The 17,146-nt window shown below is 45.1% G+C and overlaps 1 protein-coding gene across 1 annotated transcript in view; it reads right to left on the bottom strand.

Moving 5' to 3' along the window:
• Nucleotides 1-17,146, bottom strand: part of GLP2R (glucagon like peptide 2 receptor) — a 63,384-nt gene extending 46,238 nt beyond the window's left edge. Inside the window, exons 1-4 of the mRNA XM_019755222.3 lie at nt 16,729-17,146; nt 8,702-8,789; nt 6,616-6,720; nt 2,078-2,199 (exon numbers count right to left, since the gene is read on the bottom strand). Of these exons, the coding sequence (XP_019610781.3) occupies nt 2,078-2,199; nt 6,616-6,720; nt 8,702-8,789; nt 16,729-16,917 (504 nt within the window). The 5' untranslated portion in view covers nt 16,918-17,146. The remainder of the gene's footprint in view (nt 1-2,077; nt 2,200-6,615; nt 6,721-8,701; nt 8,790-16,728) is intronic.

The following is a 17,146-nucleotide window of genomic DNA, read 5'->3' on the forward strand; positions in this document are numbered from 1 at the left end:
AACCCAAAGAAGCCACTTCAGAAAAGCCACCTTCAGACACAAAAACCACATTGACAAGTGGACTGTGATCACTGTTTGTTGGGACCAGGAAAAACATTCTGAGGAGATAAAATGCAGTAATCACAATTATCGAGTGGCTAGTGGGTGCCAGGACCTGGGTGGTTCACTCTGCATCCATTGCCCCATCAAACCTCACACCAGCCTGTGCAAGGTTGGCATTGTCAACCCCGCTTCAGGGAGGTTTGGAGAGAAGTTGTATGCTTAAGTCACACGATTATTGTTCCTAGAACTGAACTCCTTACCTCTCCCCATCCCCAACCTTTATTAAAATATCTTTAGCATCTGATGGAAAAATGTTAAAATGACTTAAGAAAGCTAAAGAATTTCAAAATCGAGCTAAATTATGAAAGGAGTGAGCCACAACTTGGGGTCAGGAGACGGGATGTGGTTTGCAGTCTCAAGTAAGGGCAAAGAATTCGGTAGTGAAATATCTAGAACCCAGGAAAGATGAAAGGGCAAGGACTTCCCTGTGTCAGTGCAGGGAATTTCAAAGCTTCTCATGGGCCCAAGCCAATCTGAGATTTTTATAGCCTTTGACTCTACCCTCTCACCCCACTCCAAGCCTCTGATCATACTGTCTCCTTGCTCCGTAACCTATAAATCTAGCCTCCCTCCTCCTCTCTCCACCCCTATGGTCGGGCGTTCTCTCCACTTCTGGGCTGAATTACTGCAATGGCTTCTCCTTGCTCTCTGCCTCCAGTCTGGCCCCATTCCTGACCTCTCTCCAACTTGCCAGAGCGGTTCTTTCGAAGCATATTCAGAGTTATGTCTCTCCCTACTTGTCGGTGCAAAGTCCTAACTCTTTAAGGTGGTATCTCTCACGAACGATCTCCACCGTGTCCCTACGCCGGTGAGACTCAGAGCTTGTTGAAGGCAACGTCTATACCTTCGTCACTGTTTCTCCCCAGTGGCTAGTGCAAAAATCTACCACACTACATGTGTGTCTGAATAAAAGAAACCAAGATGTGGCCCTAGATATCTGTCTGATTCCCAAATTCCTTTTCCTCTGTCCATGCTGCCTTTTGCACTTCACTTTGAAGGAAGGTGGGCCGGGTTTGTACAAACAGGAGATCATTGAGGGAGGAGAGCCGTACCGGAGGGGACTGCAAAATAGGATCCTGGAAAGAAAATGTGTGCAGAGATGTCTGAAGTATAGATTTGTTTGTTCACCCAACTAACATTGGCTGAGCAGCTATGATGATTTATTGCCCAGTGACTGTGCTGGGTCCTGGTGACAGAACAGTCTGTTCTACATATGGCATGCTGACTATGGGTCAGGGTCTCTCAGAAGAATTGTGTGTCTGTTAATTCTTTGTATCCTCACAGAGATCACATGCAATAAATATGACCCCCACGGGATGGATGAAGAAGCAGGGTCGTATAGAGGTGAAGGGTCTGGGTATGAAGAGCTAGGAAGCAAAGAGTCTGGAAGGAAGTCGGGCTGTCTGGCCTTTGACCTTCACCTTGGAACCCCTGTGCTTACTTAGTGTGTGTTCTCTTAGGCGCTCACATCTCCTGCTACCATTCAGTCCACATTCTAAGCAAACACAGGAGCATGTCGGAGAGTGACAGGAGCTGTAAAGGGGCTACATCGGGGTGGTGGGGAGAGTGGTAGAAAGTGACTGTTTGACAGCCACTCTTGATGGGGTGGCCACAGAAGACTTCGCTTTGAAGGAGACATTGAACTGAAACCTGAATGACAAGAAGGAGAAGCTGCAGAAGAGCTGGAGAGAGGTGTTCCAGGCAGAGGCAACAGCAAGCGAGAAGGCTAGGACCAAAGCTGAAAGGACGACTTCCCTCAGGGGTTCACATTTCACCCTAGCATTAGAAGAAATTCAGTGGCTGGCAGAAGGGGTGCTGTTTTGTGTGACCGAGGAGTTGCCCTTAGGGAGTCTAGGGCAGACAAGCTGGGGGAAAGCTTTCTGTGTGGCCCCGAAAGCCAGCCTGCCATGTGGGGGCTCTGACAGAGAGTGTTTTGGGCCCTGGGGCGCATTATCACCGAGCCAGGCAGACTCACGTTTTCTTTGAAGCTGTGGTTCTCAGCGCATTCTGAGTCATCCTGCCAAATATCTGTGGAGTTCTTCAGCAGCTGCCAAGTGCCCTGAGCCAAGCAGTGTCTGTAGGCCCTTCCTGTGTTCTCTGAAAGTAAACACAGCTCTGGGGGAAAGGTCAGAACACACAGCCCGCTCCCTGAGCATGTGGTAAGGCCCTAGTCCTTACCGCAAAGCTGTGGAAAATCCCAGGGAAAAGGGATTTTCACTTCCCCTTTTGGGGGCTCATTAACATCCCTACTGTTTATTTGGGACAGAAAGAAAAACACGAAAGCCTCTACATTTCATAACAAATCATGATCCACTAATGGCTTCCGTGTTTATCAAAATCTCTGAAGCTAGAACAGCCCCTGGTGACTTAGAGATGTAACAGCCCTCCACGGGGCAGGCCAGCTGGGAGATGGCTACTGGGTGGGGCTGCTGGTACTTGCTGGGTGGGGCATCTCTACCTGATGCTCAAGAGGTGGTGCCATGAAGAAGAGAAAGTGGTGGGCGAAGCCTGCTCTGCCATGTACAAGCTTTGTGGCCTTGGGCCTGGCTCTCCCACTCTTTGGGCCTTCCAGTTTCTTTATCAAAGCTGGGGATATAATGATACTGACCCTCCACAGTTTGGGAGAGGATTAAATGAAAGTGTGTTTGTGCAAATGATGGTCAAAGTATTCTTTCCATGGTAATGGCCATTGGTGACTCAGTCACATCTCTTCCTCTTACCTGGATGACAAGGGACTGGATTTGCAAATGAAAAATGAAAATTTGTTGGAAATTCCTACTCCTGACCTTGCATGTAGTGGGCCAAAAATAACTATTTGCTAAATTTAATTAATGGATCCCCACATCGTACTTCCACGTACCCACCTGACAGCTTTGTTAGGGTGTCTAATTAATATCTCCCCCCCCATCAAACTCTTCATCTTCTCCTCAAGCCTGCTCCATGCACATATTTTCCTGCCTCAGTGGATGGCAAACCCATCTTACCAGTTTTCTGGCCCCAAACCTTGGAGCCATCCTTGGTTTTTTTCTGTCTCTCATACCCTTCATCAGCTAATCTTGTCGTCTCTACCTTCAGATATATCCAGAATCTGAGCACTGCTTTTCAGTTCCTTCTACCACCCTAACTGGAACCACCCATATCTCTCACCTGGATTATTGTGAACACCTTCAGTACTTGTGCCCCTTCTCTACGGTTAACCCAGCAGTCAGAGTGAGCTGAATAAAATGTCGGCCACATTACGTCATGCCTCACCCCAAATCATCAAAGGGCTCTCTGAAAACAAGTCCAGGTCTCCCACAAATCCCTGTAAGGTCTGGCCCCAGGGCTCTCTGAGGTAACCTCCCATTGCTTCTCTTCCCCCTTCGCTCCAGCGACATTGGTCTGCTTGCTTTTTATGGCGTACACCAGACATAATGCCCAAATAGCGTACAATTTGCACACACTGACTCCTTCTCTTCCCCTATTGGCTAAATCCCTTACCTCCTTTAAGTTTTCACTAACACATCACCTTGTCACCAAGCCTCATCTCCCAATGTATAACAGCAACTCACTACCCTTACTCCAACCCTCCCACCCCTCCCCCCATCTTGTTTAAAATACATCCCATTCAAACACTCTATACGTTACTTATTTATGACGTTTTTCGATTATTGTCTGTCTCTGCTGCTAGAATGTGAGCCCCCCAAGGAGAGGAATTTTATTCTGCTTGGTCATTAAAATATCCTAAGCACTTAAAATAATGCTCGGTACACAGTAGGTGTTCAATAAATGTTTGTTGAATGAGTGAATGACAATAATATCACCTGACATTTGTGTTCTTCATGCCAGCCGTAAGGCTCTGTGCTGGGCATGCAAAGGTGAAGGAGGCACAGCTCCAAGTCTAGTGGGGGGAGGGAACGTGCAAATAAAGGTGTCATAAGGTGAATGCTAAGATGGAAGACTGCACAGGTACGTAAGAGGCCTCAGAAATGCAGGGGGCCATTGCCCTTGGGGGAGTAGTAAGAGAAATTTTCTAGAAGAATGAAGTTTCAAGCTGAGGATTAAAGTTGGGTTTATATGTTATTGCAGCCTATGTAGACAGAAAAGTGTGGACAAAGGCACTGGACAGGAATAGCTAGGCAGGGGTAGGAGCCTGGGAGTTATTTATTTGGCTGAAGTGGAGGTGAGAGAAAATGCTACAGAGGTCAGCAGGGGCAGGTGATAGAAGGTCTTGAGCACCATTGAGATGTGTTGGTGATGGGCCAACATAATCCAATGTGCATTTTAGAAAGCTTTGTGGAGGTGGCTGGAAGGGGGCCAGCCTGAGGCAGGGGACCAGTGAGGAGCTGAGGAGCAATGGCTGAGAGTGATGAAGAGCAGTCGGGGAAATGGAGGGGAAGATGGACCAGGGGACGTGGCTACCAACCAGGGGAGGGCTGAGTATCAGTGGGGTCAGGTGGAATTCGACAATGTTTTTCTCCTCCATTTCCCACTCCTCTCTGTCCCTCAATTCTCACTTCACCTGATGATAAGTCCTAACTGTTCTACCTCCAATATTTTTTTAACTCTTTCCCCTTCTCTCCAACCTGTTCCCTCGGCCTGAATCCACATTTGCATAATCTCTTTTTCTGGACCACTACAGTAGCTTCCAAACTTGCATCCCTGATCCCCCTCCCTGCCTCCGCCTAACAGCCACAGGCTACCAACGTCACCTCCCGACACCACAAATCTCGTCATGTCCTTCTCATGCCCTAATGCCTTCAGCAGCTCCACAGAATCTTTCTCTACAGAGGAAAGTTTAAAACCCTTCGTGTAATATACAACTTCCTAAGCAATCAGGCCCCAACCTCATACTCAGCGTGATATGTCATGATAGCGGATGTGCAGCAGTACACAAGCTCCCTTCTCGTATTACGTTGCTCCCCTCTCTAATCTTATCTCACAAGAATGCTTCTGCATCCCTTCTTCTCGACTGGCTCCACATTCTCCTTTCACTTCAGGGACCCATTTAGATTCTAAAGCTTTAATGTACCAAAGGTTGAGTGGAAAAGCAACTTCCTGTCTTTTGTGAAACTCACTCCCCTTCGTATATTCTAAAAGCCCAGCTTAACTCTACTTCTTTGTAAGTTTGGGTGTTTGGTCACGTTTTCTCTTGCAGTGAAATGGACCCCTATTTTCAGCTCTTGGGAAGGAACAGAGGTACGGTGGAGCTGGGCACGGGTGATCTATTCCACATGCCATTGAGGAGTCCACAAACATTTGGGGCCTCAGAGACCTGAAGGAGTCCAAGGGACTCGAGCTCAGCCTCAGCCTCAGCTCCCATTTACAAAGCACCTACTGTGTGGCTGCCTCGGTGCATGCCTTCTCATTTATTCCTCAAGATGACCTTAAGAGTTAGCTATTATTCACTTCTATTTTACAAGAAAACCACTGTGGAGGGCCCTGGCAATTGGCCAGAAGTCTGAGTATAGAATAGAGGGATGGGGTCTAACCTCTGGGCTCCTGATTCCACGTTCAGTGCTCTTTCTTCCTCCCTGATCTGACCTTGCAGGTCCAGCAAGCTGACTGGTATCTTCCCTTTCCCCTTCCCTTGAACCTCACATCTTCACATCTCCTAATTGCACTGGATCTCACCAGAAGACAGTTTCACAAAATATGTCAATAGCTCTCCCACCCAGAAATGTATCTTCCTTCAAAACTCTCTCTTTGCACTAGAGGCTCAAAAAATTGAAACCAAATTTTAACTGACGTGACCATTTCTTGGGCTGAGGTTAAATATAAAACGCCACCATGTCGCCTCCTTAGAAACCCATTTTCACTTTGTTTTCCCTGGAGCTTTGTAACTGTTTATGTTTCTTGAGAATAGTTTCACCTGGTCTTAGATTTGTCCACGGTCTTTGGTCAAAGTCAGAAGAGTTCTAACCAGTAACTGTTTCTCTCTTTTTCCAGTAAAACAACAAGAGGCTGAGTTGCTGGGGAAGGTCGGGGTGGGATATCATCCCGAAGTCCTGAACAATAGTCACTTCCTTTAAGCAAGATCAGGGACACCTGAGTGGTGAAATTCTTGTTCCAAGTCCCATGGGGTTAAAAACACCAGTTCAATAATATCTCCTTCCAATGCTATTACAAGGGGAGTTTTGAAGTCTTTCCTCGTTATCTGACAAGTCAAAGTTGCATAAAGGTGAATGTCCCAGTCTTTCTCCCCCATCTTTTTCTCCTTTCCATGGTGGTGATAATCCTTACCCTCACTGCAGCAAATTCTTTGGAGGCCAGACCTAGACTCTATCATCATCACAGAAAAGAAGATTCATATTCATGGAACATCCAGGCACAGAAGAAGCAGGAAGACAAGAAGAGAAGCAGAGAGAAGAAGAAACATGCATTAATGACAGCTTAGAAGGAGAACTTTTGCGGAAGAAGACTTGAGAAAAGCACTTGGCAGGAGCCCTCTCTCTAACCGTTCCCTGGCTGGTCACGTAGGAGGGACCAGCCTTCAAGGAAACTGTCAGAAATTGATCAAATAAGACATATTACCTTCACGCCACCAAGGTAAGTATGGAGGGCAGGGAACGGAGACGTTTCCTGGAGGGGAATGAGGCCAGCACACATACTGATCAAAGGTCCCGTTACAAAATATACCTATGGAGAGAAGCAGGGACAAATGAACAGCACTATTGAAGCATTGGGTCTACTGATGGAGGCACAGGCCCCAGGAGCCCAGAGCCCTCCTTCCTGGCATTGGAAGCTGGAGAAACCTGTGCAGGGACCAGCATGGGTGTCCCAGATGGGTCAAGAATGAGGAACAATGTGGGGAGAACAGGAATGCTTAATCCATCCCCAAGCACTGTGGCTTTGTCAATGTATACATGATGCTGATTTGGGTTTACTTTACATGAACTGAACTCTCACAGAAACTCACAGACACTTGGAGGTTCAGCCAGCACTTTATGTTCCATAATTAGATAATTGTCAAACCTTCATCAATTGGATCCTGGAGCACCCTTACCATGCATGAAATGTGCAAAACGACCGTGGATATAAAGGTACCTGCAGAATGAAAGTTCTTTGTCATGTGTACTTGGCACAAGCACTATCTGGTCACGTTTCTCTCTTTGAAGACTATTCTAATGATCATTATGAAATACTGGAGCCATCTCCAGCTCAGGGAGTGATTTACACCCCAGTGCTTGGCGATGAGAAGCTACTGACATAAGCCGCAGCCTTACAGGCTTCCCAGACTCAAACGAAGGGTTTCAGGCTGAATCCCAAATGTCCATATTGCAGGCTCCTCACTGCTGGAAGCCAAGCATCATTCCCCACCATCTGCTCCCTACTAGGCTAGAACTCAGGGTGAACAGCCAGGTTATTTCATCAAGACCCTATAAATACAGATCTGCTAGGTAATACACTCATTTGGGGCACCTTTCGGACCTGGCTGCCAGGTGTCAGCACCCGGTCTGTGTGAGGTGCATCTGGCTGAGCTGCTCAAAGCCTGGCTCCAGGTAGAAAACCTGTCCACTTTGATCTTAGAGAACAGGATTCCCCAAAGCGAGAGATGTTCTTGTAACAGATCAAACATTGATTGCTGCCTGCCTGGCCTGAAGGAATAGTTACAAGGAGACTGGTATGGCTTGAATGCTGTCACTGCTTTTGGGTCAGGAAAAGAAAGGGTTTATAGTCAACCTTCGGGTCCCTGAATGGAATGATCTGAAAGAAGCTGGCAGAACGAAGAGGGGGCAGCTTTCATCCATAGTCCCCAGTGCACCGAGACAGTGAGCCAATGCTCCTTATTATTTTTTCTTTTTTATTGCTATTTCTATTTTTCAAAGGAGGACTCTAGATGTCCCTAAAGAGGCAGCATGTGGGTAAAGGAGGCCACGGACGGATCAAACTATTAAAAAATTTGCTAGAATGCTCTACACTTAGTACAGACCTGGATAAGAAAAACGTTATGACTCAGTTTCAGTTAATACTATGAGAGACTCAGGACCACTCGCCCCCCTCACCTACCAACCCCCACCACTCCGCTTACCACACACTCGGTTGCTCATGTCATGTGATTAAGTGGTGAGTATGCTGTGACAGATGGCTTTTATCAAAGATGGCCACACGCTTATGTATCACATCTCACATGTTCTTTTACAAGGAGAGGAGGTGGTCTATCGTCCCTGCCCTCGAATCTGGGTAGGGCTTTAGAACTGTCTGACCCAGCTGAGCATGGCAGAAGTGGCTTCTGAGGCTAGGTCATAAAAGGCAACCTGGCCTCTGCTCAATGTGAGCCCTTGGAACCCAGCCACTGTGCTGTGAGGAAGCCCAGGCCATATGGAGAGGCCATGTGGACATTTTCTGGGCAATAGTCCCAGCTCAACTCTCAGCTGAGAGTGAGCATCCACCAGCAGACATGGGTGTGAACAACCCTGCAGATGATTTCAGCCCCCAGCCTTTGAGTCTTCCAACTAAACTGCAGACATCGTAGAGCGGAAACAAGTCATCCCCTGCTCTGTCTGAATTCCTGACCCACAGAAACTGTGAGAGATAATAAATGATTATTTTTGTTTTAAGCTACTAAGCTTTGGGGCTATTGGTTACCCAACCATAGATAACTAATATAGGTGCTTACCAGAAGGTTCCTTGAGTAAGTCTCTCAGGCACTTCTGTTTGTACTGAGCCCACTTCCGAGTTGTCTCCTCAAGGAGAGATCCTGTAACCTGAGCAGAAAAAAGCTGTGTTTGAGAGGCCCAGTTAGCTGTAGGCACAGGGGTGGCCTTGTTCTCATTTCACACCATGATTCTCAGACCTTTCAACTGAAGTGTCCATAATTGCCTGCTCCAAGAAACAGAATTTCTTTTGCACCTTATGTTCTATTTAAAAGATACATATAGGATTTTTGGTCAAGATGGCGGAGTAGGTAAATACTGACCACATCAAAATTACAACTAAACTACAGAACAACCATCATTGAGAATCACCTGAAGTCTAGCTGAACAGAAGTCCTACAACTAAGGACATACAGAAGAAGCCACCTCGAGGCTGGTAGGAGGGGCAGAGACTCAAAACAGGCCAGTTGCACATCCGCATGTGGCAGTTAAAAACTGGGAGGGATATCTTGGTTGTGGATGTTCCCCCAGGGGAGCAAGGGGTCCTAGCCCCACACCAGACTTCCCAGACCAGGGTTCCATTGCCGGGGAGAGAAGTCCCCATAACTTCTGGCTGTGAAAACCAGAGGAGATTGTGGCTGGGTGAGATGGAGGGTGGCTAGTGGCTAGAGTCCCAGGTGTCTCTCTTAAAGGGCCTACACATGGACTTACTTACTGATGGAATCACAAGCTCTGAGCTCCAGCACTGGGGCAGCAGCTTGAAAGGCACTAGGGACATATGGGGAGTAACTGAATTGTCTGGCTTCAGGAAGAGGGCTGGAGGGGCAGCTTTCTCCCAGACAGAAGTGCAAGCAGAAGCCATAGTTCCTTTGTTGAGCCTTCCCCACTCCAGGCGTGCAGACACAGGCAGCCACCATATTTGAGTCTCCAGTAACCTGGCTAACATCATTTACCCTGCCCTGGTGATTCTCTGACACCCTCTCCCACCCAATCTTCAAGCCCACACAACACACTTCTGGTGGCTTTTCCATACAAACAGCCTCTCTTGGCTCATGCTGTAGATATTCCTAAAATTTCTCGAAGGTCCACAAACCCCAAACAAGCAACATCTAGCCTCTGCATGCCCCATACTTCTTGCTATGCAGCCCCAAGCCTGGCACTAGTAGCAGCCAGCCTCAGTTCACAACTTAGCCTCTCTCAAGCACCTCCAAGCCCAGTGTGGGTGGCAGTCACCTGAGAAATTGCTTTGTGGCTCATTCCATGTGGCCCATGGCAGACACAAACTTCAGCTGAACTTGGCCTTTGGTGAAGTACCTCCCAGGAGGCCCCAGGGCTGACACACCTGGTGGCCATCTTCAGACTGAGCTGGAGCACCATCCAGCTGCCTCTGCAGATGACACACTCAAAGGGCAGACTGGGAAGGCACCAGAGCCCTGCACAATCGCTCCTCTGCTGTACTTATGGCCAGTCCTCACAACCCATCATCCTGAGGATCAATCCCTCCATTGACATGCCAACAGCAACCAAGGCTCAACTACAACAGATGGGCACACACAACCCACACAAGAAATACACCACTCCATAATCTAATCATATTGATTTAAATGCAAATATGAAAGATTTTTTACAAAATCTTCAAGTGAGGTTGACATTTTAAGAGGATACAATATGCTAGTCTTGAGGTTTCACACACTACCAGATGAATAGTTGCATGCTTCTAAGACCATGTGGATCTCAAAGAGAGGAGCGGCACACTAAGAGGGCTCAATCATGTATCAAAGAAGGACCAGAGGAATTGCAGGGACCTGCACCATCCTGCCCAGGTGCCTGTGGGTCAGAGTCAACGGCATTGAGCAGACAGATACTCTGCTACTGTACTGAAGCTTTGGGACTTTTTTCTTTCTAATGTTATCTATTCCATCCCATAAAACCTTGGATACACAGGTGTGCTTTTTGGGCTTTCTAGACAACTGAGTTGTCTAACAACTTCTAATTGTGTATTTGTACCACTTCTTTTGGCTTTAAAAAGGCTTTTTTCCCTTCAGTTTACTCACCATTATTGAGTACCTATTGTGTGCCAGGTTTTGCATTAGGGAGGAATCGAAGGGGACACAAAAATGAACAAGACACATTCTCTTCCCTAAAGGACTGAGAATCTCCTAAAGATAAGGCGATTACAGTTGATCCTTGAACAACCCGAGGGGTTAGGGGTGTTGACACCCCCCCATAGTAAAAAATCCATGTACAAATGTTGACTCTCCCAAAACTTAGTTGTCCCCCAGGATACACAGGGGACTGGTTCTAGGACCCCTTGCAGATACCAAACTCTGGATGCTCAATTCCCCTATATAAATTCACGTAGATCGATGCATACAGTTGGCCCTTGACATCTGTGGACTCTCAACCATGGATCGAAACAGTACAGGTATTTATTGAAAACAATTCACATATAAGTGGACCCACGCAGTTCAAACCCATGTTGCTCAAGGGTCAGCTGTGCATAATTAGCTGGCATACAAAGTCAAGGGACATTCTGACCCTGTCATCCTCTGCTTCCAAACAGGCTCTTCCCCCAGTGGCTCAGTATGGGCACCACTGTCCTCATAGTCACAAACCAGAAACCAGCAGTTGTCCTTGGCTCCTCCCTCTCATTCACCCCCACATCCATCTAGGCACCAGATTCTGTTCCCTTAAATTTCTCTCTTGTCCAACCCTGCCTCCCATTTCCTCCATCTCTGTCTTGGTGCCACAATCCCCACTCCATACTGTTCCAGAGTGATAAGTCCGACAGCAGACTGAGCACAGGGCTTTCCTGCCTGAAGTCTTCTCGTGGCCTTGTCAACTTGAGATTTAACATCTCAGCCACCCAGTCCCAAGTCTCTCAACTCTAGTCATCCTCCTCCATGACTGCACATTTTTGCACTTCCCACTGGTACTTCCCTGCCACCCTCGTCTTCACCTGTCTCACTCTCTATTCATCTGTCAAGATGCAGCTCAAACCTACTGACCCCTGTCATGCTTGACCACTTCTCTCACTGAAGTCTTGCGCTAGTAACCCTTCTCCTCAGTGCCCTGTGACCCCACACACTACTGATTCCTATGGCACATCACATACTGTCATGGTGGGTGAGATAAGCCTTTCATCTCCGAACACAAACCATTAGCACAGGGCTGGAGTTATTGTCCTCATTCTCTCTCATTTCCCAGCTAAAGACACAGGCACAGTTGTGGGCGGAGTGGGGGAAGGGCGACATGAACATGAGAGGTGTTAAATATGTGATCTGGGCTAAGATTGCCCAGTTAATTAGTTGGATTTGAGGCTTTATCTCCTCTCGCAAGGGGTAACAAATTCAGATGCTTTCTTGGGCCAAGTAGAAAACCTGAAAGAATGAGGTAAGACAGGTATAATAAGAGAGAGTGGAGGAGTCTATTGTAAATTGGGGAGATGTTACACCGAAAGCCATTCAAATACACACACATACACACACACATATGCGCACACACACACACACACACGCAGACACACACACATATACACACTCAGCCAAAACAAAACAACCAAACAAAAAAATTTTTATGAGCTTACCAGGTAGCTAGTTTTCACCTCATGAGTAATTGGTGCAATCTACCCTCCCACTCCTCTGCCCATCACGCTCCCTCCCCCTCCCCCAATACTATGACATTCATAGTGGGGTCTGTGAGTAGTTCCTTTGCATATCTTTTCAGAGAATCACACAGCCAACTTTTTGAAAAAAATGTAGTATGGTCATCATTAGACTAGGAGGTCCCAAACTTTCTCAATTCATGGTGCGGTGTCTTTAGTATCTCAATAATTATTCCACAGCACCCCTAAGCCAAAAGAAGTATCTAAAGTCCCACTTATTAAGTAGGCAGGTCTAAATAACTTAACAAGTATTTACATCCTAACAACTTAGTGCCTACTGGGGCTCACACAACTTCTCAAATCTAAGACTCAGATTGGACACCGCCATCTTTGTTCCACATTGATTTCTGTGCATTACTTGCTTTTTATCACAGCAACTGTGCAAAGCAGCTATATCACAGCAGCTTTGCAAAGATGTGACATTATCTTTGAATGAAGCTTGATGTAATGTTGAAACCATGAAGTACCTTGAGCTACTAATTCGCACAGTGTCTGGCAGACGTCACGGATCACTGCTTCCCCCCCAAAATGAAAATATCTTACTGAACCCCTGTGACTTCCCAGCAGTGCCCTGGGGCAACTTAGCACAACATTTGGGAACCATGGAATTAGCCAGTAAAATATAATGATGATGAAATAATTAGCATTTATCCCTTGGTTTCAGTTTCCGATGAGTCTGAAATCTCCGTTAATAACATATCTCTCTGAGTTACGGTGCAAGAGGCAAGATGAAAGTTTGTTAACACATTAGGATGTTTAAAGAAATAAACATCCTGATGGGACCATAACTGACTCTATATTATTTTTTACAAATTCAGCAGATAAGTTGATAAATCATAAGCTGCCAGAATCTCCCAAGTCACAAAAGTAAGACACTTTCTTGAATAAAATGTTGTATGTGTTCTCAGGTACCTCACTTGGGCACCCTCCTGGCTGAGGAAGAGACAGTAAAATTTGTCATATTCATGAGTTGTCCATAAACTAACATTTTTTTATGTCCCTGCTGTGTGGCATGACTAATGGCCATGGTCAAAAGCAGAAAAAAACAAAACAAAACAAAACAGAAACCCCTACTAAACACTGAATTTGGTCAGTCTAGGAGAGCCAGACAAATTCAGACTCTCTTCCCAGGTAATTGTCTTAAAGGCACCAAAAACTCAAGAGGCAAATCCAAGTTCAGTCACAGCCAGATCCAAACACAGTAGTGAGGAAAGAGATACACAAATGAATGTTTTCTAACTGGAGAAGTCCAGCTTGATCCTGATTCTTTTTCTCTTGCTCAGGCAACCAGCATTAATGACTAACTTGGCTGAGAAGAGATGAAAGAAAAGTGGAAAAAAGCCTTCTGTTGATTTATTTTAAATAAATCTTCTAATATTATTTTTATAGAAAGAATACACTTCACTGTAAATAAAATTAAAATTACAGATAAATAAAAAGGACAGAAGATGAAATCACAACCTTATTAATCAGAAATTATCATCTCCTTCCAGACTCTTCTCTCTTCACACATGAATTTGCTTTTTTTCTTTTCTTTAAGCCAAAAGGAAATCATATTGTTCTGTAGCCTCTTTTTCACTAGAAAATATATTGTGAATATGTTTCCATTTCAAGAATGATTCTTCTAAAACACTATTTTAATAGCTACATAATTTTCCATGGATGAATGTGATATAATTTATTTTTTAAATCTCTAGCTGAGGGCATCTACGTTGTTTTAGATGTTTGATCATAAAAGTGATGCTGTAATAAAAATATTCATAGTTAAACATTTGAGCACATCTTAACTGGGAGAAATATTTTGAATTGGAATTTCTGGGTCATAGACGATATGATACATTTTTAAAGGGGTGAATAATATACCACCTAACTATCTATCCTTGCCAAAAAAATTTTTTAATTTAAAAATATGTACCTTTTTTACACTCTCATCAGCAATGTATGAATGAACCACAAATTCACCTCTTAAACAGCCTTACAGAGTATTTTTTTAATGCCAAACCAACTGCTAATTAACTTAAATGAGTTGTGGGGAGGGAGGAGGAAGAATGAGGCCCTAGCGATATTTCCCTGCTTGAATTTAGAAATGAAACTATCCCTGAGAATTTCTCATTAAATGAATTTTATGAAGACTTCCTGCCAAAAACACACCACGGTCCTTTATAATCCATGTGGGGAAAGTGTCTATGAGCAAAATTCATCATAAAAGTCTACACAAAGCCTTGTAATATAAACATTTGGAGAAAGATACGGGGTTTAAGACAGAGAACCAACAGGAGGGTCATCAGAACTATAGACACACACTGCAGGACAGACATAGTGAAAACAAACTGCGTGGCAGAGCGGGGAGGGAACAGCCTAACAGGCACATTATTGATTATTAAAATACCAGAGTGAAAGGGCCAAGGCGTGGCTTTGTCAGTGTCATAAGCCAGCCTGAGCCACTGCAGATTCTGCTGCTTTAACATATAAATATTCGTATGTCAACACCTTCCGAGGAATGCTAGGGAAGAAAGAACTCAGTTCCTCAAATACCCTGAGAAATGCAGTGGCTCCACTGCTTACGAGCTACGTGATTGCTGGCGATCATTTAACCCCTGTAAATCTTAAGTTCCCCATCTGTAAAATGGGTTCAGTAATAATTATTTTCTCAGAGGCTTGTGGGTTTTAAGCAAGGTGATTTATGATGCAACACTAAGTGCTGCAGCAGTCGTTGGCACCCAATAGCCTATCAATACATGATTGTGGATAGAAGGTGAACAATACTAGACAATTAGCTGAATATATTCAGTTTTCATATAAGATAGAGAATTGAAGCAAGGGTGAGAGATCTGTGTCAACTTTTCCAGCACTGGCCCTGCCGCTAACCAATTAAGTCCTGGGATAGGAGGCAGGCTAGGGTCACCTGCCCCTCAGAAATGTTCTGGTCACTCACCAAGAGGCTGCCACCATGGCAAGAATTTCATGGAACTGTTGATGGGGTTCACCTCTGCAACCTGCAGTGAGGACTCGAAGGCAGCCCTTGAGAGAATTTGGATGCAGGAAATTCAGTAGGGGTTTTCTGCCTGTTTGGTTCTGGGCTAGCACCAAAGAAAGCCCGATAGGGTGAATACTTATGAGATCTGGCATCTCAGTCCTCCCTCTGTGGGGTCAGGGGTGATTTAGAATTCTGAGGCTGCAACCAGAGACTGACTCTGCCCATGGACCAAAGGAAGAAAAGAACATTCTTCAAGGAATTTTCTCCACTCAGATGAATGGAGATGGGGTCCCTTCACATCACAGCCCATTATAAAAATGGAAACTTGAAAAAGGATGGAACAAAGGACCCATCTCCTTAGATAAGAATAAGACAAGCTATCGCTTCTCGGCCTTTTGGCTAAGATCAAGTGTAGAATAAGACAAGCTACCAGAAGGCCCAACTAAAGAGAATGGTTACATACATTAGAATATGTCCTCAAAGACCTTAAACCTTATGCCACGGAGTTACATTTACTGATATAGAAAAATGTTCAACCTCCCCAGACTCAGTTTTGTCATCTGTAAAATGGGATTAACAGAACTCCCCTCAGGGGTTGCTGCGAGCATGAAATGAGATCACACAAGACCTTGTGCCTAATAAGTGTTCAATAAAAACGTTAGCCTGTGTTATTAGGGTATTTTGTTAAGAAAGAGCAGATTGCAAGATAATATTTATAATAAAAGCCTATGTTTGTTTTTTTAAAAAACTGTATGTAAATAAATGGCAAAAAAAAAAAAAAAATGTCTGGAAGTATAAGCCACAGAATGTGAACGAGGGTGATTATTGTGTGGTGGTAGTGCAGTGAGTTACAGTTTGTATTTATACTTCTTTGGATTTTATAAGTTTACTTTTGAAATAATAAGCAGAAAGAAAGAAAAGAAGAAAGGAAGGAAGGAAAGTAGTGACAGTAGGAAGGAAGGAAAGGAGGAAAGGAAGGAAGGAAGAAGAGAAGGAAGAAGGAAAGAAACAAAAAAAGGAACTATCCAATCAACCTAAATATCAAACATGAGAGAATGACAGAAGCAGACAGAGGATATATACAACAACTTTAAATGCTATTTACAGAGTTTACGCTGACATGGGGAAATGCTTAGAATATGATGTAAAGGGGAAACCAGGATACAAAATGTTTTATGCATCATCATTTTAGCTGTGTAAAAAAAATGCAGAGAAAATGGATTTGAGGAAAATATGCCAAAATATTAACAGTGAAGCCCTCTGAACGCTAGGATTATGGTTGATTGCTATCGTCTTAATACTGTTCTCTATTTTCCAAATTGCCTACGAAAAGCCTAAATTGCTTCTATAATCAGAAAATATGTACAACTGATAATAATAACAATAATAATAACAAAAACTGTTCTTACTTGCTTGATGGAAACCAGAAGCAGCAAAGCAAGGAGGGGCCCCGCAGGGGACTGGAGAGAGCACTTCCGGCGGGAGAGGAGAGGCCTGGCGCCCCTGGCAGCAGGGATCCGGGTGGGCAGCACACCGACCCCAGGCCACGGCCCCACGCTCCTGCTCCCAGGCCCTTTCCTGCTGGGTTCCCGCCTCATCTTCCTCGCTGGACTTTCACAAGTGCGGACACATTTGTCTAACAGTCCAAGATGTACCACAGGCAGCCTCCTTTTGCATTCCTCTTTGTACAGCGAGGAAATGTTTGCACAAATCCTCTCCACACCGCGCCAAGAGCGTCTGGACCGGTCTAGACCAATCTACTGAATCTCCAAAGTTTCTCATCAACAGTAGCTCAGCCCCACCCCGGCCCCCACAAAGGCAGGGCGA

Source organism: Rhinolophus sinicus, chromosome 12, assembly GCF_057876585.1.
Source record: "Rhinolophus sinicus isolate RSI-liver-muscle chromosome 12, RSI-T2T, whole genome shotgun sequence".
Taxonomy (NCBI): Eukaryota; Metazoa; Chordata; class Mammalia; order Chiroptera; family Rhinolophidae; genus Rhinolophus; species Rhinolophus sinicus.